The sequence below is a fragment of the Saimiri boliviensis genome, chromosome 9 (assembly GCF_048565385.1).
Source record: "Saimiri boliviensis isolate mSaiBol1 chromosome 9, mSaiBol1.pri, whole genome shotgun sequence".
Lineage (NCBI taxonomy): Eukaryota > Metazoa > Chordata > Mammalia > Primates > Cebidae > Saimiri > Saimiri boliviensis.
Window position 1 is genome coordinate 14,930,585 of NC_133457.1, and position 25,336 is coordinate 14,955,920.

The 25,336-nt window shown below is 42.1% G+C and overlaps 1 protein-coding gene across 1 annotated transcript in view; it reads right to left on the reverse strand.

Annotated features, from left to right (window-relative positions):
* Positions 1-7,145: 7,145 nt before the first annotated feature.
* MINDY4B (MINDY family member 4B) overlaps positions 7,146-25,336 on the reverse strand; it is a 37,124-nt gene continuing 18,933 nt past the window's right edge. The window contains exons 8-12 of the mRNA XM_039480324.2: positions 23,610-23,680; positions 21,918-21,990; positions 20,493-20,654; positions 9,485-9,665; positions 7,146-7,288 (exon numbers count right to left, since the gene is read on the reverse strand). Coding sequence (XP_039336258.2) covers positions 7,146-7,288; positions 9,485-9,665; positions 20,493-20,654; positions 21,918-21,990; positions 23,610-23,680 — 630 coding nt within the window. The remainder of the gene's footprint in view (positions 7,289-9,484; positions 9,666-20,492; positions 20,655-21,917; positions 21,991-23,609; positions 23,681-25,336) is intronic.

A 25,336-nucleotide genomic window follows, 5' to 3' on the forward strand; every position in this document is an offset into this window, starting at 1 on the left:
AGAAAGGAGACAAAGTGAGCAGAACCAGGGACCCACACTCTGCTTTATACACATCAGCTTTGTGTGTATCTGTTTTGCATGTTAGGATTCTGCATGAAATTTCATGTGAAAACTAGATTTTGCTCCTAAAAAATTTGCAAACACAGTGGGTGAGATAACTGAGGAACAAGAAGAAGAAGCAACACCAGAATGTGATTTTTCCCAGAATGAAGCCTGTTTTTCTTATTTACCTGTCCTGTAACACATTTTAATGACAGCTTTCCAATACTTAAAGGCTTTTCTGATGTGATTGGTGGTGATAGTCACTACTGTGAGTTTTTTGATATAATATTATAAAATGATTTTAATAATCTTCATAATTCATTGAATCAATGTGTTTGAAATGACCAATGCTTGGGAAAGATCCATTCAAAGGGTAAGATACACCAGTGGAGTTTAATGAAACAGATTTGAAAGGTTCACTGATACAGTTTCAGGTTCCACTTTGTGACTAACCCTTAAGCTGTTACCCGTTGTAGAGTTTTGGTGTAGTATCAAAGAACAGCCATAAAGCTATTAAGATTCCTCCTCCCTTTTTCAACTAAGTATCTATGTGAAGTTAACTTTTCTTCATATATTTCAACCTAAACAACATATCACAACAGATTGAATGCAGAGGCAGATATGAGAATATCACTGTCTCATATTAAGCTGGCCACTAAACAAATGTACGGAAATGTAAAATAATGCCACTCTTTTTACTCTTCTTTCCTTGCAAAGTATAGTTGCTTTCCATAAAATACTATTTTAGGTAAAAATATAAAAGGTTTTATTGTTATTTTAAATGAATAGATAAATATTTAAAAATTTTTTTAGTTTTAATTTCTGATAGGATAAATACTAACAGGTGTAACCCAGATAAATAAAAGTTCTTTGGGGTTCTTAATTTTTAGGTGCTTAAGGGGATCTTGAGATTTAAAAAAGTTTGAGAACCACTGACTAGTGGGTAGTTAGATATTTAACACATAACTTCCAAATAAGGATATAATTGTAAACCTGGGTATATTAGTCCATTTTCATACTACTATGAAGAAATACCTGCATCTGAGTGATTTATAAAGAAAAAGAGGTATAATGAACTTACAGTTCCACATGGCTGGGGGGGGCTTCACAATCATGGCAGAAGGTAAAGGAAGAGCAAAGACATGTCTTATGGAGTAGCAGGCAAGAGAGTGTGTGCAGAGGAACTGCCCTTTGTAAAACCATCAGATTTCGTGAGATTTACTCACTGTCATGAGAACAGCACAGGAAAACCCACCCCTGTGATTCAATTACCTCCCAGTGGGTCCCTCCCATAACACTTGGGGATTTATGGGAGCTACAGTTCAAGATGAGATTTGGGTAGGGACACAGCCATATCACTCAGTGATATAAAGGAAAAGAACAAGGTGCTAAGAGAGATGAACCAGGAGACCTCATTTAGAAGGGGGATGGTGTGAGAGGTGGCACCACTGAGGAAGTGGTTTTTAAGCTGATCTGAAGGAAGAGATGGGGGTGAAGATTGTTGTGGGCGGCAGGAACAGCAGGAAAAAGCCCCTGAAGTGGGGACAAGCTTGGCTGGGGTGGAGCATGGTGGTGAGAGGAGAGTGGCCTGAGAGGAGTCTGGCAGGAGATGAAGCAGGGGCTAAACCTTGCAGGCTCTTGTAAGTCATGTGAAGATTTTGGCATTTTTGCCCTAAGTGCGTAGAAATGATCATAACATGAATTACTTTACTATAGTTCATCAGGCTTGAATTATTTAAAGATAAAATAATCAGGCTTGAATTTTTTGGAAAGATAATTAATTGCTGTGTGGTGCTGTGTGGAAAAAGGGATTGGAAGGAGACGAGAGACGGTGAGGAGAGCAGTTGGACGGCTATTGTAATAGTTAGGTGGAAGATAGTGGTACCTGTATCATGGAGACAGCAGTGCAAATGGAGCTATTTCGGAGCTATTATAATACCATTTACAGGTTTTGCTACTGCATTGAAGTGGAAGAGGGGATAACTCCTAGGTCACAGCATTTCTACACACTATGCTTAGCAGCACCAATCCTAGGTATCACAAAAAATAAATATCCATTGTATCGATTTGTATAAATATTTAAGGTTTATGCCCATGTATATGCATGTGATTAAATTACCCACATTTACTTTGATAATTACATGTTGTTATGAAATTGAAAGTCACTCTCATAGCACCACCTTGTGGACAATAACAAAAAGTGTGTGTGTGTGTGTGTGTGTGTGTGTGTGTGTTGTTGGATTCGATCACTAATATACAACACAATAAAAGTTCTCCAGAAAGTTTACCAGTTTTCAGCCACCCTAAGTCCTTCTTGGAAGGAGAGGGGCTAGAAATACATTCAGAAGAGTTAACTGGCTATCCTGAAAATAACGGGTTAAATTCATTCAAACTAGTTCCTCTCTGGTTGATGTTAACATAAAGAGTCATTGACTAAAAGTATCTTTTATTCAGATACCTCCTGACAACCCACAATAATACTTTTTGTTTTTATGTCAAAATGAGTTTTTTTTCGTGCATTTACCACTTATCTTCATGAGATTAGGGGAAGCATTTTTGTATAAATATCAAGCCTGATGGAAACGGATTTATCTTAATTCCTTACTTAGGTTCTGAACTCACCTAGAATTGCATCCTCTGAGACTGGGCTTTTCTTGCTGCCATCTTGAGTCTGATTTGGTTTTCTCTGTTGCGCTTTCTTTTTGGCTTGTATCATTTCCTTCACAGTATGTCCTTTAGTTCATCATTCTGTCCTGTTCTATTGCTCTGGGGCTTCTCAGGAGACCTCTTTCCTTCACAAGACTGGCTTCTCCAGGTGTTAGAAAGTGTCTCTACATGAGAATCAGATCCCTCTCTTAATATCCCAAAGCACAGGGTTAGAATGTTTAACATCTTAATTCAAACACAAAGGAATCACAATGCAGGGAAACCTAAAATTTTACTTCTCCTGATTGTGTCTCTCCTTTGAGAAGCCCCTTGGACTTCTGATAACTTGCAGTTCTCTGCCACTTGGCTGTGTTCCCTAGGTGTTGGTCCAGGCGCTGGGCAAGGCCCCCAACTCTGGCAGTGGCATTAGGGTGGGGAGAGCCTTTCTTCTCTCCTCTTAGGCCTACTCCTCCCAGCTCCCACAATGATTGACAGAAGAAATGCCTGCCCTCACGTACAGGGCGTGGTTTCTAGACACAATTCAATTCTTGTTTTCCTCCTCTGTCTCTGGCTGTTTCTACTGAGCCTCCTTTCCAGGCTGGTCGCACGCTGCCTGACTGCTGACACTGGGAGTTCCTCAGGGCTCAGCATTAGGCCCAGCTCTCTTCTTGCTTCATACTCTCCTTGGACAGTCTTATCCCAGACGTTACATACCCTTAGTGACTTCCAGATGTATTTATTTCTTTGGTTCAAACCTCTTCACTGATTTCCAGATCCTTATTTCTGATCCATTAGTCTGCCTTTCCACTTGAACATTTCATGTCTAAGACTGGACATGTGATTTCTTGCCTTCAAAATCTGGTGTGCTTTGAATGTTTCCAAGTTCCGTGAAGGCACAACCTTCCATCCAGTTATCAAATCAGAGACCTGGAAGTCGTTCCTGACCCCTCTCTCTTTCTTCCCCATCGCCCGCCCCATGCAGCCTGTTCCAGCCTTCTCCGTTACCCACCAAGGGGTGAGTCTCCCGAGAGGCCTGCTTCGATCTGCTTGAATTGCCCCTGCTCTGTTCTGAGCATCTCTTGTCCACACCACTGTCACAGCTGCCTACCTCATCTCCGCGTGGAGCTCTCCCCAATCCGTGTTCCACACTAAGGCATGTGTTCAAATTGCAAATCTTACCAGGCCACTGAAAACCTTTCCAAGGTTTCTCAAACCTCATGATCCACACTGCCTTGGAGTGGCCCCACCTTTGCCCCGGCTGCTTCTCAACCGCTCTCCAGCCCCACAAGCTTTTCTGTCCCTCAGGTGCATTCACCACAGGGCTCCACATCTGCTCGCCCCTCTTCCCCTCACCCCGTTATCTCTACGCAGCCTTCTTATGTCAGCTAACCATCTCCTCCTCAGATGCTCTTTCCTCTTCTTTCACTTCTTTAATATGAGATCGACACACCCCAAATCTCTTCCCTCAGTTCTCAAGTTTATCTTTTTTAAAGTGTTTTTTTGATTAATTGCCATCTTCTCAGAGAGCCTAAGTTTCATAAGAAAAGAGGGGGGTGCCGCATCTGATTTTGCTGACTGTGCTGATTTTCCCCAGCATTCAGCATAGTGCCTGACACATAGGGCATGTTAAAAAAAACACTGAATGGCTGAGCATGGTGGGTCACGCCTGTAATCCCCTCACTTTGGAAGGCCGAGCAGGTGAGCTCATGAGTTCAAGACCAGCCTGGCCAACATGGTGAAACCCAGTTTCTACCAAAAACTACAAAAAAATTAGCAGATGTGGTGGCACGCACCTGTAGTCCCAGCTACTCAGGAGGCTGTGGCACAAGAATTGCTAGAACCCGGGAGGTGGTGGTTGCAGTGAGTCGAAATTGTACCACTGTACATCATGGTTATTTCCACAGTGTGAAGTGAAGGGAATCTCAGGCCTCCCCAACCCTGGCCTGCTCCTACCTGGTCTTGTGACATTGGTGAGAATGTTCTTGGAAAAATGACTCACACATCTTCTCTAAAAGCAAACAATAATTCAGGGGAATGTTCCAGTCTAAGTTGATATTTGAAAGAGGAAAATAGTTGCCATCTCCTCAAGGGTTCTTTCCCATTAAAGATACGGTCAGTTTAGATGATTATTCAGAAAAATTAATATCTCCATCTTCAAGCAAACAGCTTTCTCCTGCTTTATATTGAGAAGCTGAAAAAAGCAGTCATTTTTCTCAAAACAGAAAGTTTAAGAGTGAACTAATGGCTCTGAGAAATTTCTAGTTACTTTTAAATAACATGTCCCAACTCTAAAGAAAAACATAAAATATTACTGGGTGCCCTGTTTTTAAGATAAGAACTTGCTTTCACTGAACATTGATTTACAAAGTAATATCGTTATTAAAATAATTAAACGTTTACATCTAAAACATAGGTACTTAAGCTTTCCTCCATAATTTTAGTTATTTATAAACTTGTTCCAGAAATAATTTAATCCAAATTCCAACACCATATAAAATATGGCAAACTAACATAAATTATAAACAAATTAAAAATTCAAAGGAGAAATAAGGGAAGGAACATAGAATGGATACAAGAATGAGGTCAGTTGAAAAAGTGGCTTTTGTAAGGGCCAATATGCTACCTGACAGTCATCCTGCTTTGCTGCCTTCTAAAGAACGCTGATTTTGTTCTAATTTCAGGTGCCCTGTGCTCATTCTCAGAGGATGAATCATGAATGATCTGAGTCACGCATCCCCTAGCTAGATAGTTCTTGTTAAACGGAATATCTTTACTGTTTGAGACTTGTAGTGAGATCTCTTACTTGCAGCTGAGCAGTTCCTTACTAATGCACTTGGTGTGGTTTTTAATACTCTACCATTCAACTCCAGAAGAAACGTTTAGTAAGAAACAATGCAGTGTCCATAAAACAAAAAACAGGCCTGGACCTCAGGAAAAGCACAATATAAGTGAGTTTAAGACTACATAAGACCAGAATCTGTAGGGATACACTCATTTGTCCAGTGTGTTTAAAATCCCCAAATGAAAACACCAGTGATAAAGATATTATAATCCACAGTCCAAGCCAAATTGCTTTTCTCTTCTCACGTAATTTATTATTCACCTTGAAGTTTCATTTTCTGCATGGTCCTTAAGTTAAAACATTATTCTTTGAGCCAAATGCAAATGCATTTAATAATTTGAATGAGTGCAGAAAGATGGTTCTTTGGAAGTTAACCTTTGGATTGTGAATACAGAGCCCTAAGTCTGTGAGGTGGCAGTTTAGTGGGATGGGTGGGAGTATCTACATTATTCTCATGTACTATTATTATTATTATTATTATTTTTGAGACAAAGTCTTGCTCTGTCACCCAGGCTGGAGTGTAATGGTGTGATCTCAGCTCACTGCAACCTCCACCTCCTGGGTTCAAGTGATTCTCCTGCCTCAGCCTCTTGAGTAGCTGGGATTACAGGCGCATACCACCCGGCTAATTTTTGCATTTTTTTTTTCTTTTTAGTAGAGACGGGGTTTCACCGTGTTGGTCAGGCTTGTCCTGAACTCTTGACCTTGTGATCCACCCACCTCAGCCTCCCAAAGTGCTGGGATTACAGGCATGAGCCACTGTGCCTGGCCTCTCATGTAGTTCTTTTAGAAGAAATATATGTCTACTCAGCATCTCTTCAGAAAGACCATAAGCATTTAACAGGACAGGGAAAGATTATATTCTAAAAAGAATTGTTTTCCCTTTTGTATAATGAGATAAGAGATTTTATTTTTATATATAATTTTATGTAGAAATCAGAATTTTTCTCAGTGTATCTGTTTGTGTATTTATGTCCAGTGTTGAAGAAAAGAAACAAATATAGCACTAATAAAAAGAATGTCTCCTTGTGCCTACTGGAACCCACATGTCAACTGCTATAGCTTCCAGCTCACCAGAAATAGCCCCTGCTCAAGCCCCAAGAAGCCCATTTACTATTTTAATGACAAGAACTTGCTAATGCGGGCATATGAACTGTGTCCTTGGAAAGGAATGCAGTGCATACCAGGAAGTCTTTGAGAAGGCTTGAGTTCTTGCCATCACTAAAATCTGATAATGTATTACTAATGACTTCATCCCCAAATGAAAGCTAGCAGCCTGCTTCCACAATCCGTGTGGAGAGTTACACCAAAGACAACTTTGGAAAAACATACAAGAAAGAGGCTACATTTTCTCTTTTGAATAAAAGAAAGAAACAATCTGTGTGACTATGGAGGAGCCACCATTCTGACCCTAGTGTAGGGCCGGCGTTTCTCCTACAACAGTGACAGCAAGCGATTTACCAGAGGCTTAAAAAATGAAAAAACTGCTAATGATATTTTTTTGGCTGGGGCTCATAAATGAGAAATACACAAACAAATGGTCTCCCCCACGTGAGGCTTTTGCATCCCAGCAGTTCTGACACTTCAGACTTCATTGCGCGGCCTAGTTTTCCCTTTAGAAAAAAGGAAGGGTCCCATTCCAGTTGATGGTGGCCTCGCTCCACTTGGTTCTGATTGCCATCTCCACTGGAGAAAACCATCGTCTTGGTCCGTGTTTATCCTCCTGTTGGTCTCTTTCCCAGTAATGGGAGTGAGTATCTGAAGAAGGAACGGCCAGCATTTAGACCCAAGCCTATGAGCACCATTCTGGAGGAAACCAGTAAGGAAGGACAGAAGGGTGGGTGGGCAGGAGTCAGGCTCGGGAGGCTGTGCTCCTACAACTGGTTAAGCAGAGTGATATTCAAGCAGGTGGTGTGCTGAAATGCCCCATACAGAATGAGTCAGTGGTAACCTGGGTTATTGTGCATATTGGGACGAAACTGTTGATACGTTGTGTAACATACCTTCTGATACCATGATGTGACACCTGGAACCAGGTATAGGTATTATCAGGAGAAAAAAAACAGGAAAAAGAGGCCAGGCGTATTGGCTCATGCCTGTGATCCCAGCACTTTGGGAGGCCGAGGTAGGTGGATCATCTGAGGTCAGGAGATCGAAACCAGCGTGGCCAGCATGGTGAAACCCTGTCTCTACTAAAAATACAAAAAATTAGCTGGATATAGTGGCAGGCGCCTGTAATATCAGATATGCGGGAGGCTGAGGCATGAGAAGTACTTGAACTTGGGAGGTGGAAGTTGCAGTGAAGACTCTAGTCTAAGTGACAGAGTGAGCAGAGTGAGACACTGCCTCCAAAAAAAAAAACCCACTTCTCAATGCTTCTCAGAATACATTTGCATTTTTGGATGGAGGGCAAGGCATTTTATCTAAGATAAAAGGCAAGAACTGGGTTCAGGGCTTGAGTTTATCTCATATTAGCCAGGTGACACTTAAGAAGGTACTTAGCAACTGGGCATGGTGGCTCATGCCTGTAATCCCAGCACTTTGGGAGGCTGAGGCAGGAGAATTGCTTGAACCCAGGAGGTGGAGATTGTAGTGAGCTAAGATCATCCCATTGCACTCCAGCCTGGGCAACAGAGCAAGACTCTGTCTCAAAAAACAAACAAACAAACAAACAAAAAACTACTTAGCATCTATTGGTAAACTTCATTTATTCAATTAGTAACTACTTACTGGGCACCAGAGTCTCCACTTCATAAAAACAGAAATCTAGTACTTATTTTGTGTGACTATTGGGAATGTTACGGGTCTTTCTTTTTTTTTTTTCTTTTTTTGAGAATTCCTGTCTCAGAGGCTTTCAACACAATGCCTAGAACAGAACTTGGATGATAATCTTGTGAGCGAATGAAAAATGTTGCTTTACTCAAAGAAGAAAGTTGAACTGGAAACAATGTATTGTAAGGAACATATTGTTAATGTTATACTAAGTTAAACAGGCTAATATGTATTTCTCATAATTAAAGAGAAATAATTAGAAGCTGCACAGATAAAATAGTCACTAGATGCTTTTCCACATAGAATGATGATAATGGAAGATTACTTAACGCTGGGCTTGTGGTGCAAAGCTAGACATAGCATTGCTCCATAAATGCTGCTAAGGCTACAGATACAAACTCCCACTCTGTCCAGTGTTAATACCTTGTCCAGGGGGTCAGTGTTTAAAGACATTTTAAGATTAGTCTTTTTCCATCAGGATTTTAAAAATAAGTCCTTTCAGTCATAAATGAAATGATCTGTTTAGTTATCTGCTTCTCCTGTTGGACTGGAACCTCCCTAAAAGTTTATGGAAATTTTTTTGAATAAAAGAAGCCAGTCTAGATGACTACGGAGGAGCCACCACACAGACTGGTGCCATATTCATCATTGTTTTCCCAGTGTCTAGCCCCGTGCCTGGCATGCAGTAGGTCCTCAAAAATGTGTTTTGCATTCATTTGAACAGAAATGTACTATCAGTTTGGTTACTTATGTCATTGAATGATCATTTGATGTCTGGTTGTGAGATAGCATCAGCCAATGCTCACGTGGGTTTTCCCAGTTATGTCCTCAGGTATTATATACCTCATGCTCAAAGATAAAAGGTTCTGGAGAATGCTTTTTGGAAATTTGGCTCCACACCTTTTGTTTTTTCTCTTACCTAAAAGTTGGTTCCTCTGTGCTATCTCTAACCGCCACCCCCGCCCCCGAGCCCCTGCACCTAAGTAAAGCAGGTTTAGAGCTCCCACGTTGCAATGCTTGGGTTTAGGTCCATGGGATTGATATGTGGGCTTCATTTCAGAAACGGAGCCTAAGCATTTTCCTGCAGAGCTAGCATGGATATCCACACAGTTGTTCCACATCGGCAGCCACATCTCTTTGAGCACATTAAAGTCCATAATGCTTGGAGTCTGAAATGCTCACCTATTGTAAGATGCACAGGCTTTTTTTGTGAGGGCTGGCCACTGTAAAAGTACAGATCAAAGCGATGTTCCATTTTCCAGTCTGTTAAGAGCTGCCGGTTTGTGCAAAAAAGGATGCTGTAATTTCCATTGATGTTGCACAGCCAAATAGGTAATTTGGGAGTCTTCAGCATGCTGCCCACCTGGAAGGGGGAAGGGAAATGCAGAGAAATAGGGAGATTTTGTCACATTGTCACACATGCCGATACATGATTGTGATCAAAAAGCAGCTCTGAGGTTTCTTGTTGCACTTGTGGCTGTGCAGGGCACTGTGCATAGAGTAAGATTTGAATTGAAGGCTGCCTCATGAATGAATTTGCGTTTATGAATGATCTGGTACAGTGATGCTGCCATTTTTATCTTAATGGATTAAAATTTTTTTGGTGGCCTCATGGAGGAGGTGAAACAACTTCAGTTTTGTTTTGAGGTGAGGTAAAGAATAAATAGATAGGCTGGGCGCAGTGGTTTATGTCTGTAATCCCATCCCATTTGGGAGGCCGAGGTGGGCGGATCATGAGGTCAAGAGTTCAAAACCAACCTGGCCAACATGGTGAAACCCCGTCTCTACTAAAATTGCAAAAATTAGCTGGGTATGATGTCGAGTTCCTGTAATCCCAGCTACTCGGGAGGCTGAGGCAGGAGATTTGCTTGAACCAGGACGCGGGAGGTGGGGGTTGCAGTGAGCTGAAATTGTACCACTGCACTCCAGTCTAGGCTATGGAGTGAGACTCCGTCTCAGAAAAAAAAAAAAAAAGAATACATAGATAAACTAAAATAGGAATGTAGTGGTGGAATAAGAGAACTCTAATTCTGTCTTTGTCATTGACTAGCATATCTGCTCTCATTCCCAAGACAGGGCAATAATTCATTCAGCAGGTGGTGGTAAGACTTCTGGCAACATCAACTATTTATAATATAGAAAAAAGGATATTTAGGATATATAATATAGCTTGTGGAAAATGAGCAAAACACACACATCACATATATGCACATATATCTACAGGTTACCATGCAGATCAATTGTGAAGATGTTCCTAGACAGCAGCTTATTATCTGGTTTTTCTAAGTCCCTGTCAATCAATTTAGCATTGTTTTTTGTTTGTTTGTTTGTTTTTTTAAAAGACAGAATCTCGGCCGGGCGCGGTGGCTCAAGCCTGTAATCCCAGCACTTTGGGAGGCCGAGGCGGGTGGATCACAAGGTCGAGAGATCGAGACCAACCTGGTCAACATGGTGAAACCCCGTCTCTACTAAAAATACAAAAAATTAGCTGGGCATGGTGGCGCGTGCCTGTAATCCCAGCTACTCAGGAGGCTGAGGCAGGAGAATTGCCTGAACCCAGGAGGCGGAGGTTGCGGTGAGCCGAGATCGCGCCATTGCACTCCAGCCTGGGTGACAAGAGCAAAACTCCATCTCAAAAAAAAAAAAAAAAAAGACAGAATCTTGTTCTGTCACCCAGGCTATAATGCAGTGGTGTGACCTCAGCTCACTGCAGCCTTGACCTCCTAGGCTCAAGTGATCCTCCCAGCTCAGCCTCTGGATTAGCTGGGACTACAGGTGTACACCATCATGCCCAGCTAATTTTTGTATTTTTTGTAGAGACAGTATCTTGCCATGTTGCCCAGGCTGGTCTCAAACTCCTGGACACAAGCAATCTACCTGCCTTGGCCTCCAAAACACTGGAATTACTGTACCTGTCCTGGCCTTTAATTCTTACAGCTAGTGACTTTGATTTGCAAAACCGGCACTTGGAGCGTAGGAGCAGGGAAGGGGACGTGGTGAAAGCACAGCAGTCCTTCACTTCCAGTGCATTTCTATTGGTGATAGCCTCAGTTTGTCTACACAGGCAGGGAAGCACATATTTCTAAAAGATTTTCATCAAAAATTATTGGAACCGTTTTAAAAATCTGTTAAAAATTATTTCAACTTAAAGAGATAAACATGAGTGACATGGACAAACCCGTGATTTCCGTGTGATGCCAGAGAGAATACCTGGGCCCCTTAGCTTCGCCTTTCTTTCTGTGACTGAAGCAGCCAATGTTGCATTCTGTTTCTTTTCTTCTCAGTCCTCAGAGGTGTACTGTTTGTTGAGGAACAAATTCTGTTTTGTGGAAATCTAACTTTGAAAAATTATCATGTGCTTTGTCAACCCAAGTAGTAAAGGCTAATAACTTGACATTTTGATTTCTCAATAATTCTATTCAAATCTCTTTGTTTCCTTCAGTTTAAATTCTTCGGCTGTGGGTGAGTGGGGTGAAATCAGAGATGCTTTTGTGTTTAAGTGTTTCACTTTTAGCTACCACAGGAAAGTTCTGCTATTCTGAAAAGAAATGACCTCAGCTGGTAGTTCAACAAAGGGTGGAAACCTAGCACCCCAATCAGGACACGTTCATAACAGATGCAGGATTTACTCATGTGCATAGTGAGTACAGGATTTATTGGAGTTAGCGCCTCCGGGCTGAGTATAATGTGAGCATTTCACATATCAAACATGGGGCAAGTCTGCCCACTGGCTACGTCAGAAATAAAACAGTGAAGACGTGCCATGGAAGCAGTGGCATATGTTTGGTTCCAGATATCCGCCACCAATTTCCAAATAACCTGGTGACTTTTCATTAGTTATAAAATAAGCACTTTCTTTCTTAGGCCTTCTTCCTATGGCACCCTTCTGTATTAAGATTATATGTAACCAAAATATGTTAGGCAGGAAGCCATGGAATTATCAAGGTTGAAAATCTTGAATAAACTAGGAGATTGAGAGCTGTTTGTCATAAAATGTAATTCCATTGGAACTTCAAGTGGACATTCTGGTCCGTTTTAATCTAATGAAATTCCCTGTAAATTAGTCTGGGTAGGTGTGATAGAATATACACATATATGATATTGTTTCCCAGAATATCTGCAGTGTAGGTGAAATTCACCTGTGTTTATTCACAAATAAACACACTCTGCCAATAGTACTGGCTGACACACTATTGTTACTTTATGCAACAATACAATAGTTTTCTTTCCTGAGCTCAAAGCTACTCAAGATTTTGTTCTAGTAGGAAGAAAATGTAGTCAAAATGCAACCACCTTCAACCCTGCAAAGTGACCGTACAGAGCTCTCCCACTGAGCAGGCAGAACCTCGCTTGCCCTGACAGATTCTGATGAAACAGGAAATGTCATGCATGACTGTCACTGCACTTGCAGTATTAACTTTAAGAGGCGAGCCTTAAGATTACAGTTGAGAACACATCTGGTTTAAAGTGAGTCCTGCAAAAACAAAACAAAGCACCTTCCAACTGAATCCAGCCAGAGATTACATCCCCCTTTCTTCTTGGCACACCGTATAAGTAGTTTGACTGGCATTTTTTGTTTTAAGCATTTGTATTGCTTTTGGATAGAAACAGTTTACCAGCTACTCCCCAAAAGCAGTATTCTAAATATGTTTTATTGGTAAGATTCCATCAATGCTGAATTTGTGCATGTTGCTTCATGTTGCCATGGTAAAAAGGAAATTAAATTGTGATACAGTAGCGCTATAAATAAAATACCTTTCTCCTTAAGTTCACTCATTGTGTAATAAGCCCAGTATTTTCAGCATTACATGAAGCAATCAAGCTTTTCATAACATATATCATTTAAGCCAATGTAAAATTATAAGGACAGAAAGGGGGCTGGACAAATTCTACACATCCGAGTGCAATAATTGAGACCATATAATTCTTTTTTTATGCTGTCTAGAACAATGACGCTTAGAACATGCCTTTGCATAATGAGCTTGATATTCCAAGTCCCAAGGCCCCAGGCTGGTAATCTGAATAGGAGAAAGGTATTCGAAACATTATGCTTTCTTCCCTGATTCCTGGTGACAATTCCTGTGCATAACTGTTAATGGTCTGGCTCTCATCTCTGCCACCTGGAATACGGACTTGATGTAACTTCTCTCACTGAGTTTGCAGGTATGTTGTAAAGACAAATTAGTTCATGTTTGCAGGGTGCTACCTCAGTGACTTAGTGGCAGAGTGCAGTGGGTATAGCTTCATTTGGTACTTCTATGGTTGGATTTCTTCCTATCAGACTCTCTAAAGGGAAAACATAAATTGGGAAGAAGGTATGACTGAGACAGTGGTGTGTGCTGCTGGGGCTGCCGTAGGAGTAATTCTGGCAAGACCTAAATGGCTTCAGTCCCTGAAAAATCAGAGTGGATTTTTCTTCTCAGTGGCAGGTGTGAAGATAATGTGAACCTCCCAAGGCTTTCCAGATGGTGTTAGACTCAAACTGCTTTATGTTCTCACTTAGGTATTGGAACCTCACACTCAAATCTGTACCTTCAAATAGAAAAGTGACAGGGAGGCTTCAAAATAGTGCCTCATCTTGTGGGTAGCTGGCTGCGTTCTGCAGGAACCATCAATCTGGTGGGCTCTGGGGGGCCTGTCATGCCATCTAATGAGAACACCACCTTTTTTTTTTTAAGTCTCACCCACTGGGCTCTGACATTGGGACTGAAAGACACATGTTTTTGCAATCTCTGCAATTTTATCACAGAGTAATAAGAGATTTACTTAGGGAAGACGGAGCAGCATTACAGGATGCGTTTCACCTTGACAGCAGAATCTAGCTGTCAGGCTGCACGTTGGTTTTCTTCTGAACTAAGAACTCTTTCTTATATTAGGTTTTTATTATCAGAACATAAAAATAATTTTCAGATTTGTTGCACCTAACATGGGCAGGAGCTACTAAATATCCACAAGGCACTTAGATATCTAGTTGGCATTTTCACGGGTCTCATACAGAATCACCATGGTTTGGAGCAGAAAGGAAAGGTAGTGGCTGCAGCGGTCTTCAATCCAGTGATAACTTAGAGCACTGTCCCAGGAACAGTGTCCCACTGTTCTGCACAGTATTTCAGTTCTATGCTAGGATGTTGTGAAATATTAGACTTCTGGGGATAATGCAGTCAAATGGTCTTCTGGTTAGCATGTCTCTGAGCAGCACCACTGAGCTTGGTCTCCTAGGGTTAAGGATTTCCATACACCTGACAAACGTGATCTCCCAAACCAGGAGGTAAAGTGGGGGCAGTTGACCATCAACACAAACCCACAACTACTCTATCCTAGAAGTCAGTGGATAAAGTTCCAGCTCGTTGAACAAAACCATCATGCTGTGATTTGCTACCATTTAAATGTTACCAACATGAGTATACCTATAATAGATATTATAGACTATATCTATAAATAGATATAATAGATGATAAAAGTACTGATGGTAGAGTATAATTTCAGGAACTGGCATTTATATAGTTAGCACTTTATCAGAAAATAAGCGAAGGTGATAATGGCAGGCAGCATGGCCCAGTGGACAGAATGTGATCATTGAATGCAGATAGAACTCAGTTCATATCTCTGGCTCTGACACTTGCCTAGGTGCTAGCTTTGGGCAAGTCCCCATACCTCAACCTGGCCTTTCTCATCTCTGAAATGAATGACCAAGCAATAGACCTTGGACTTAAAGTAATAGTGATTACAACTTGGAGTGGAAGTGGGGATTAAATAAATAAATGACCCATAAAGGGCCAGGCACACGATAGATGCTACATGCACAATGAATAAATAAGCTTACTATATACTTGAATATAAATATACTTAAGTATATAAGAATAAACTTGACTATAAGTAGACTTCATATGTTTCCTGTATAATAAGCTGATATAAAAAAGCACCTTCAGATAAAATCAACTTGAAATGCATATGTCTAACATATTCATACATGCCAGGAGTTCAAGTCAGAAAACTGTCAGTCTGTATTTGCTCTTTTTTTTTTAAAAAAAAAAAAAACAAACTTCAAGTGCATGACAGAGACAACATAATAAACATCCTCAGGGTTTCAAGCCATTAGTGCACAATTTCAGGCAATTTTCACTGAGGGCAGGATTCATAGGCATCTCTCTGGGGAGAGAACACTGAGTCCAAGAAAGAAGGATGAAAAGCCACATTAGTCACTTTTCAAAAAGACGGAAGCATTAAAGTCTAACGTCTATGCAGATTTTAAAGCTAGCCTGGGCAGTTTCCATCCTTTGCCCTCCTTCCAGTCTGTGAGCAGGCGTTGGATGGTGGTCCTGTGGTCTGGTATGTTTTGCCCTCTTCCCAGCAGGAAAGCTCTTATTTTTTTTACCTTGTGCTGTGGCCTCTTGACTGACTTTAAGGTCCCAGCAAACATCCACTTTGTCATTGGTAGATATTTTAGGCTTTGCAGGTAATTTTCTTCAGAGCATGATTTAACAGTTCTGTTGGTCTGAGCAGACTTGTGTAGAAAGAAATGTGATCCAGAAAAAACAGCAGCGCTGGATCCCCGTGAATTCTTGACTCTCTCTGCGGTGGCATATTCTCTCATCCAGTCCCTTTTCTCACAACGACTTCGTAGCTATTTCACAAACACCTGTTTCATTTTGATTTAAGATAAAGCCTGCAACTTGTTTCCAAAGCCTTGCAAATGTTAAAAAGGAACCGAAAGCTGTTGACCTTTCTAATACTGATTGAAAGAAGATAGACTCTTTCTTGTAAGTTCAGCTGAAATAGCTGCTTGCCCAATCCTGCACACCATGGATTTAATTAGCTAAGCCTGAAGAGATTTTTTCCTCCTTCCTCTAAAGGGGTGGTTCTCAACTATGGTCACTTCTGCTCCTCAGGGGGGAATTTTGAAATGCCTGGAGACACTTTTATTGTCACAATGGGCCAGTGCTGCTGGTATCTAGTGAGTAGAAGCCAGGAATGCTGCTCAGTAGCCTACAGTGGACAGGACAGCTCTCCACAGCAAAGAATTAACTAGTTCACAGTTTCAGTAGTGCAGAGGTTGAGAAGCCCTGCTTTGGAACAGAGGTTTCTAATCCTGGTTGCACTTTAGAATCACCTATGGCTTTAAAAACTTGAGTTGCAGGCCAGGGATGGTGGCTCACGCCTGTAATCTCAACACTTTGGGAGGCCGAGGTGGGTGGATCATGAGGTCAGGCATTCAAGACCAGCCTGGCTGACATAGTGAAACCCCATCTCTACTAAAAATACAAAAAAATTAGCTGGGCATGGTGGTAGGCACCCGTAATCCCAGCTACCCGGGAGTCTGAAGCAGGAGAATCACTTGAACCCGGGAGGCGGAGGTTGCAGTGAGCCAAGATTGTGCCATTGCACTTCAGCCTGGGTGACAGTGCAAGACTCCATCTTGGAGGAAAAACAAACAAACAAAAAACACTTCAGTCGCCCAGATGCTTCCCAGACCAAATGAAGCAGAGTCTTTGGGCAGTGTTGGCCACGTAATTTGAGTCCCAGTGCAAAATAAAAATGTGGGGGCCCTTGTTCAAAAATTAACAATTTCAGGACAGTGACACCAGACACTAGAGCAGGCGTCCCCAAACTTTTTACACGGGGGGCCAGTTCACTGTCCCTCAGACCGTTGGAGGGCCGCCACATACTGTGCTCCTCTCACTGACCACCAATGAAAGAGGTGCCCCTTCCTGAAGTGCGGTGGGGGGCCGGATAAATGGCCCCAGGGGGCCGCATGCGGCCCGTGGACCGTAGTTTGGGGACACCTGAGCTAGAGCACTAAACGAAGTGTGGGGCCTTCCAAGTGCAGGGTCTTGTTAGACTACACAGGTCCCGTGCTTATAAGCCCAACGCCATTCTGGGGATGACCTGGCATTGAGAGTCGTAAAAGATTTCCAGGTGACTTCAATGTGCAGCCAGGGTTGACATCCCTGCTATCTAGCTTTTATAGCAATCAGTGTATGTATGTTCAAGTATGGCTCATCTTTGTATCTGGACAAAGAGCCTTACAGTTAGTATTCAGTTAGCATGTAGCTGTGCTGAGCGAAGATAGTGGAACAGAGTGCCGCAGCATTATGCTGTGTTGTCATCCATTGTAAGGCCTTATACGTCTGCAGAATGTTCTGGCCTTCCAGTGAGCTTCAGCATCCATGATTTCTTCTGATCTTCACATCAATCCTTAATCTGATCAGGTTGCAAGGCAGGTGCGTGTGGACTGAATGCACCTGTGTTGTCGGTGAGGCAACAGGAGCAGAGTGGGTAAAACTGGCACAGGTTATACCCCTGTGAATGGCATGGAGTCTCCGCACCTTTACGCCAGGTTCCCGTGTGTCTGTGTATGTGTGTGTCCATTGGCAGCATGTGACATGAAAGTGGATGGCACAAGGAGTGAATTTTAAAAAACAAATGTTTAATGAAATATATATTAGGGGAAAAAAAGCAGTTGGCACATCAAGCCCATGGCTTCTATTACTGCAGCAGAAAAGGTTAGAACCACATTTTAAGTGAGTTGATTGAAAGGAAAACATTAAGCAAATAATAGCAGGGGTAGCAGAGAGGCATGAAAAGCTTCTGAATTACCTACTCAAATGACTAGGAAACACCCTGTTTTAAATTATTCTAGTTTATAGTGAGGATCTAGTGAAATAATCTTATAAAAGAGCTTTTGTAATAATAGACAAAATACTAAAATCATTATTGTATTTCTGTGTCGCCACCATCTGAAACTTGCTTCCAGTATATCACTCTGTATTCAAACCAAGTCTTGGCGTATTACTGGGTTCTTATGCTATAAAATGCTAGACCATGGACACCAAGTGACCATACATGGTTGAAAGAAAAGAAAAATATGTAAAATGAAATCTATAAATGCTCTATTTCTGGTTTAGTTTTACTCTTCATTATATGAGTCAGATTTTTTTTTTTTTTTTTTTTTTTGAGACGGAGTTTCGCTCTTGTTACCCAGGCTGGAGTGCAATGGCGCGATCTCGGCTCACCGCAACCTCCGCCTCCTGGGTTCAGGCAATTCTCCTGCCTCAGCCTCCTGAGTAGCTGGGATTACAGGCATACGTCACCATGCCCAGCTGATTTTTTGTATTTTTAGTAGAGACAGGGTTTCACCATGTCGACCAGGATGGTCTCGAACTCTCGACCTCGTGATCCACCCGCCTCGGCCTCCCAAAGTGCTGGGATTACAGGCTTGAGCCACCGCGCCCGGCTATATGAGTCAGATTTTAAGATGAATTCCCAAATTATCTGGAAAAAGTGATTAGGAACTTCATAACAATAATCAGTTCCCTGTCCAGGGTGTATTCAAAGTGCAGTCTTTCACATCCATACAATAGAACTCTGCATCCTCTAAATATAATGTGAGTCCAGGCAGTGGCTCACGCCTGTAATCCCAGCACTTTGGGAGGCCAAGGTGGATGGATCACTTGAGGTCAGGAGTTTGAGACCAGCCTGGCCAAAATGGTGAAAATCCTGTCTGTACTGAAAATACAAAAATTAGTTGGACATGGTGCTATGGATTTGTAATGCCAGCTACTCATGAGGCTGAGGTAGGAGAATCACTTTAACCTGGGAGACTGAGGTTGCAGTGAGCTGAGATGGTGCCACTGCACTCCAGCCTGGACAACAGAGTGAATTCTGTCTCAAAATAAATGGAGGATCATATCCTCATATTTGATATTAAATGAAATATTTGTGTTAAATCAGAAAAGCAGGTTTCAGAAGAGTAGAATAAGACATTGATGATACAGCTGGGCACAGTGCCTCACACGTGTAATGTTAGCACTTTGAGAGGCTGAGGTAGGAGAATTGCTTGAACCCAGAAGTTTGGGACCAGCCTGGCAACACAGACTCCTGTCTCTATTAAAACACAAACACACACACACACACACACACACACACACACACACACACACACAGATATGAGAAAGAAAAAAAGGATTTCTGAAAAACATTCTTGAAAAGATTGTCCCCTGGGTAATGAAATTCATTTTACTTCTTTTACTTTTACCTTGTCTATCACTTCACATTTTTCTGTGATGAACAAAGAATACAAACTCAAGGAACAATAAGCAAACTTTTAAAGCACACTTGTACACAAAATATATCAATTCTGTTATAGTCAGACACCATTTTTTGATGGCATCAGACATATGTATGTGTTGCAAGATGCTGATTCCATGAATAACATAGTAGCTGGAGACAATAGTAGAAAGAGGGACAGATGAAGCCCTATATACATGAAAGGCATTTTGAGTGGGAACCAGGAGAGCTGGAGGACAGGACAGTGGCTGAGCAGTGAAGCTTTGCTTGCTGCTGGTGTTTGGAAGAGGTGGTTGGGAGGCTTGCGGGGGTTTACATCCTCCATCAAGTTGAATGACATCTGAACTGGTTTCAAGGCCATTCCAGAGAAGTGTTCCTTGTTATAGAATCTGCCTCATCTTCCCTGGGTGGTAGGGTGAAATTTTTGTGACATACCACAGAAGCACCTTCGATTTGTGGTTTGGGGTAGGTATGTTTGCTTTCTTACTCTTCTTCTGTTTTTGCGGTATCACATCTTAATTAATTCCCTGGTTGTGCTTTTCAACAGGACATTTTACTTTCTGGTCGTCAGAAGTTATAAATCCCCTAAGCTGGAAAGCTTTTTGACAGGAGTTTCGAAAGTAGGGCCACCCCTGGTTTTCCAATGGGGATTTTTTTTTAAAGCTTTGAGCAATATGTAGGCTGTGTGCATTCATTTGCATAAATGAAGGATTGGTAGGACACCCATCAACTGGTAACAGTATTTATTTCTGCAAAGGGGGTGTGTAGCTGCATGAGGATGACAGGGGACTTTTCCTTTACCTGTGTGTGTATATAAATATGTTTGTCAGCCTTGTTAAACAGAGATGTCTGTATATTTCAAATATTGCTTTAAAATTTATTACTTTTATGACCTATATTTTATGTACGTAAAAATATGTAAAATAAAATACGAAGCAAGTGGCCTGGGATATTTCCATCTGTAGCAGTTTCCCTGAATGCCTGTGTGTGGTGGGAGGAAGGTACACAGGCAGACAATGAGGGAGAAAATAGGTTCAGATTTGAATTGCCTTAATAGACAGACTTTTAACCCGTGAAAATATTGGCATTGTGTTTGTGTGGTTGAGGACTAGAACACACTCACCTGTGAGAGTCTGTCACCTTCCAAGGCGTCCTTACCCCACTGCAAATAGCCGATGTCACTGCGGGTCAGGACTCCATGTAATGTTTCCTGGGACTTTCCTTTCTCACAGCCATTGAAGACATGGGGACTTGCTCTTCCCGTTAAAATCATGTTCAGAACTGCCTACATAGCATATTTTACAGATATTTACATTTTACATAGCAGTGAAATAATAGCTTAATTTTTTCTATTAAAAATCATTATTTTTACTGAAAAGAATTAAATAACAGGATACATAATTCAGGAAAAATATGTTCTAAATATTTGGTAGAGTTAAAACAATCATTTGATCTTTTTTCTTAAAACTGAAGAAAACTCAGGCTGGGCGCGGTGGCTCAAGCCTGTAATCCCAGCACTTTGGGAGGCCGAGACGGGTGGATCACGAGGTCAAGAGATCGAGTCCATCCTGGTCAACATGGTGAAACCCCGTCTCTACTAAAAATACTAAAAATTAGCTGGGCATGGTGGCGTGTGCCTGTAATCCCAGCTACTCAGGAGGCTGAGGCAGGAGAATTGCCTGAACCCAGGAGGCGGAGGTTGCGGTGAGCCGAGATCGCGCCATTGCACTCCAGCCTGGGCAACAAGAGCAAAACTCCGTCTCAAAAAAACAAAAACAAGCCGGGCGCGGTGGCTCAAGCCTGTAATCCCAGCACTTTGGGAGGCCGAGGCGGGTGGATCACAAGGTCGATAGATCGAGACCATCCTGGTCAACATAGTGAAACCCCGTCTCTACTAAAAATACAAAAAAATTAGCTGGGCATGGTTGTGCGTGCCTGTAATCCCAGCTACTCAGGAGGCTGAGACAGGAGAATTGCCTGAACCCAGGAGGCAGAGGTTGCGGTGAGCCGAGATCGCGCCATTGCACTCCAGCCTGGGTAACAAGAGCAAAACTCCGGCTCAAAAAAAAAAAAAAAAAAACAAAAACAAAAACAAAAAAAAAACTTAAGAAAACTCCCTCTTACCCGACTCTGATCTTCCTGCCCTTCCTCCCTTTATAGTACTTTTAAATGTTGATTTCCATGGTTGTGATTTAAGAAGCATGAAGCTAAGATTTTTTATAGCACTTTTCTTTCCGTGATTAGGGATTCCTGGTGGGTCTTGTCAAGATACTTTCTACTGTTGCTAGGATCTCAGGGATGCAGGGCTCTCTGAGGTAAACTAGGGAGGACTGTTATGAAAATTGGATGGTAGATTTTGATGCAACCCAGGGTAGTGTCTTCATACTCTTTCAAAGATAACTGGATTGCTCTTTATTTAAGAAGAGAATATATTTAATTAGAAAACCAGCCTAATTCAGATTGATTTTCTTTTTTCCTTTTTCAAACTCTGCATGTGGCGTTTGACTAATTCAGATTGTACAATAGAAAGCAGAATCTTCCAGCTCACCTGCCTGCACAGGAAGCCTCCAGCATTTGGTTGTAGCAGCTGAGTGGTGGTGACATCTAGGTCCATTTGAAGCCTGCAGAATGGGAGAAGCCATCGACATCCAGTCAGAGGCAATGATTGCACCGGGAGCCTGTAGCTTCTTTTCCCCCAAAACAGCAGTAACACGGGCTCTCCTAGTCACTGCTGCTCACTTGAACTTTTCCATCTCTCACAGGGAAAGCCTCTAGGACTGGGGTTGCAGAGGTAGATGCAGCTGGGGGAAGTGAGAAATCAGTGGTAAGGAAGAAGGTGCAGATGTCTCAAATGTTAGAATCCCTGTGTGTGTGCTCTGGGTGGATGCTGGGTTCAGTGAAGAAGTTCTTTGTTCTATGTGACAAGGAATGCACTTGGCTCAGGGTGGTGACACATGACCACACCAGAGAGTGCTGGTTGAAGGCAGAGCTCAACAGATTGTCCAGATGGAAAACTGGCCACAAAAATGTGGCCATTTCTTGGCTGAGCCCATTTCTTGGCTGCAGAAAGGCAGCTTCTGTGGTTGTCAGGGGCCATGGTCTCACCTTTGACAATATAAGGTCAGGGTAACGTGGCTTCTGCTGTCACTCAGGGAGAAGTGCTGTGTACTAGTAGGTGAAATGTATGTGTTCTTGAACAAATCTATTCACGGGACTGGAGCTTCTGTCTTTCTGTGAATGAGACTTAAAGACTGAGTTGAGCGTGGTGAGTACCGTGGTGGCATCAGATACAACTCAGGATAATGCTTCTCAAAGGGTGGTATGGTTTTAGGTGGTATAGACATGAACATTTCAGAATTTTAATAATGATGTATTTATCTCAATATATTTTATCTTTAGCATGGTACATGATTTAAAGAATATTAAGGTTTAGGAAGAGGTTGATATTTAAATGTGTATTCTTTTTAAAGTTAAGTGAATAATACCACACACCATAAAAATGTGATGGTGGCATATAGAAAACAAGTTTCAGGCCCACTGCTGCAGGGCTTGTCATTCTTCCCCACTGAGAGCCCTCTATTTGTGACTCTCCAAAGATTACCTTTCTTTCAAGGTTCAGAAGAAAGTCCATGTCTTTCCTGATGCTTTCCCTGCCCACCCTGTCTGCGGAGGCCTCTTCCTCCTCTGGAGCCCACTGAGATTCATTCTCTGCACATCTCACTTGGCAAATCAGGCACCTCCTGGGATTTGCCCAGCATCTCTGTGTACACACTTTGTCTTTCCCAGCCTGGACTCTGCAGGAGGACAGGGATGTACTTCTTTGTACCTCCCATAGAGCCAAGAACAGAGCTTTGCATATCACAGAGACGAAATACATATTTGAGGATATACCTTATTATGGATCTAAATATATTTATGAAACTTGTACAAACAAGCTTTGGTGTTACGCGCCAATATTTACAGGCACAAGAAGGAGGAAGCTGCTAGGGTACTCTAAGAACAGATTCAAACTTAACTGATGACATCCACTTGCCCATTAAGATGGTCAAGCCAACTATAGGAAAGGACATGTCAATGAAAGAGAATCCACTAGAAAAAAACAAAACAAAAAAAACAAAACCACTGCATTCATGTTTCCAATATGGAGATTTTCAATACAGAAGTACATTGTTTATGTGATCCCAATCCTATATATTTTCTACATATAGAAAATACCTGTGCAAACATCTGTAGAATTTACCTTTCAAATGTTCTGGAGAAGATCAGGCTGTACAGAAACAGGATGACACCATGGCTTCCTTCCCCTATGAACTGTTGGGAAAACAAAAGCATGTTTGTCTAAAAGCAATACAGACACTTCTGTCTGTGGGTATGAATTTAAGTATTTACAGGCTGAGGTTTTTTTTTTTTGTTTGGTTGGGTTTTTTTTTTTTTTTTTTATGGAATCTTGCTCTGTCGCCAGGCTGGAGTGCAGTGAGTTGCATGATCTCAGCTCACTGCAACCTCTGCCTCCTGGGTTCAGGTGATTCTCCTGCCTCAGCCTCCTGCATACCTGGAACTACAGGTGTGTGCTACCACGCCCAGTTAATTTTTGTATTTCTGGTAGAGACGGGGTTTCACCATGTTGGCCAGGATGGTCTTGATTTCTTGACCTCATGATCTACCCACCTCGGCCTCCCAAAGTGCTGGGATTACAGGCATGAGCCACTGCACCCAGGGGCTGGGAGAATTTTTTTCCCCCTGGCTGCTGAAAGGATTGAGCTTCCTACTCTCAAATTGATTGTTTCCCTGCTTTCTGTCTGTCAGTGGGGCTGTCATTCTCTTGGCCTTCACCTTGTCTCTCTGTCCTGCCCTTCTAGTGTGTGGTCTCTTCAAACCTTGGCAAAGGTGTAGTGTATCCTTTCCAGCCCACCTCACTGCTGCTCTTGTTGCCCTTCCCTGCCCTCTCCTTATCCAGCCTCTTCTCTCCTCATGTCCTTCCTCATTGCCCCGTTAAACTGACGGGGAGCAGAGGGGCTTTGTAGAAACCCCTTTGGAGTTGTACACCTTGGTTCTACTGCTTTCTAACTCCTACTTACTAACTTCTTTGAGTTTCAGTCGAATCCACAATCACAGATAAAGAGAACCTTTTCTCCAGGGTCATTGCAAAAGTTGAATGAAATAATTAATTCATCAAACCTTCGTTGGTTCTTGGAACATGCAAGATCCACGGCAAAATTAGTATGTGGCCCTCTCGAATGCACTTCTCCCCCATCTCTTTTCTTGGACAGGTTTCTTTTCTGCTTAGAATTTTAAGGTGCCTTGCAATCTCTAGGATCAAATCTAAACTCTGATAAACAGTCAGAGCCTCTCATTAGTTGGCTTTATTTTAGCTTGATGTCAACATTCTACTTGCTGACAAGTAGAATAGCTTCTCTGGCTGGCTTTCTGGGTGCAGAGTTAAAATATCTTTAAAGTCTTCTTTAGGAAGACTCATGCTAAAAGGCATATGCTTTTCCCTGTGTGGATTAATTTATCCATTTTGCTGTATGTGACCTGACGGCGGGCAGGGCCCTCAGGTAGGAGAATAAATTCTAGTGCCATAGGAGCCAGACAGGAACTGAAATGAGTAGGAGAAATGGGAAGGGGTGCGGCCTAATGCAGACAGGGATTCTTTTATATATAGATTCCTTATTGCAGCTATAACAAAGTGCCACAGCTTTGGTGGCTTAAAACAACACGAATTTATTATCGAACAATCCTGGAGGTTAAGAGTCCAACATGGGTCTCACTGTGCTAAAATCAAAGTGCTCACAAACCTGTATTCGTTCTGGAAGCTTTTGGGGTGATTCTGTTTCTTTTCTTTTTCCAGCTTCTAGAAGCCCTCTTCATTCCTTGGCTGGTGGGCCCACATCACATAACTTTCTCCCTCTGCTTCCCTGGTCACATCTCTCTGACTCTCCTGCCTCCCCCTTTCCCTTATAAAGA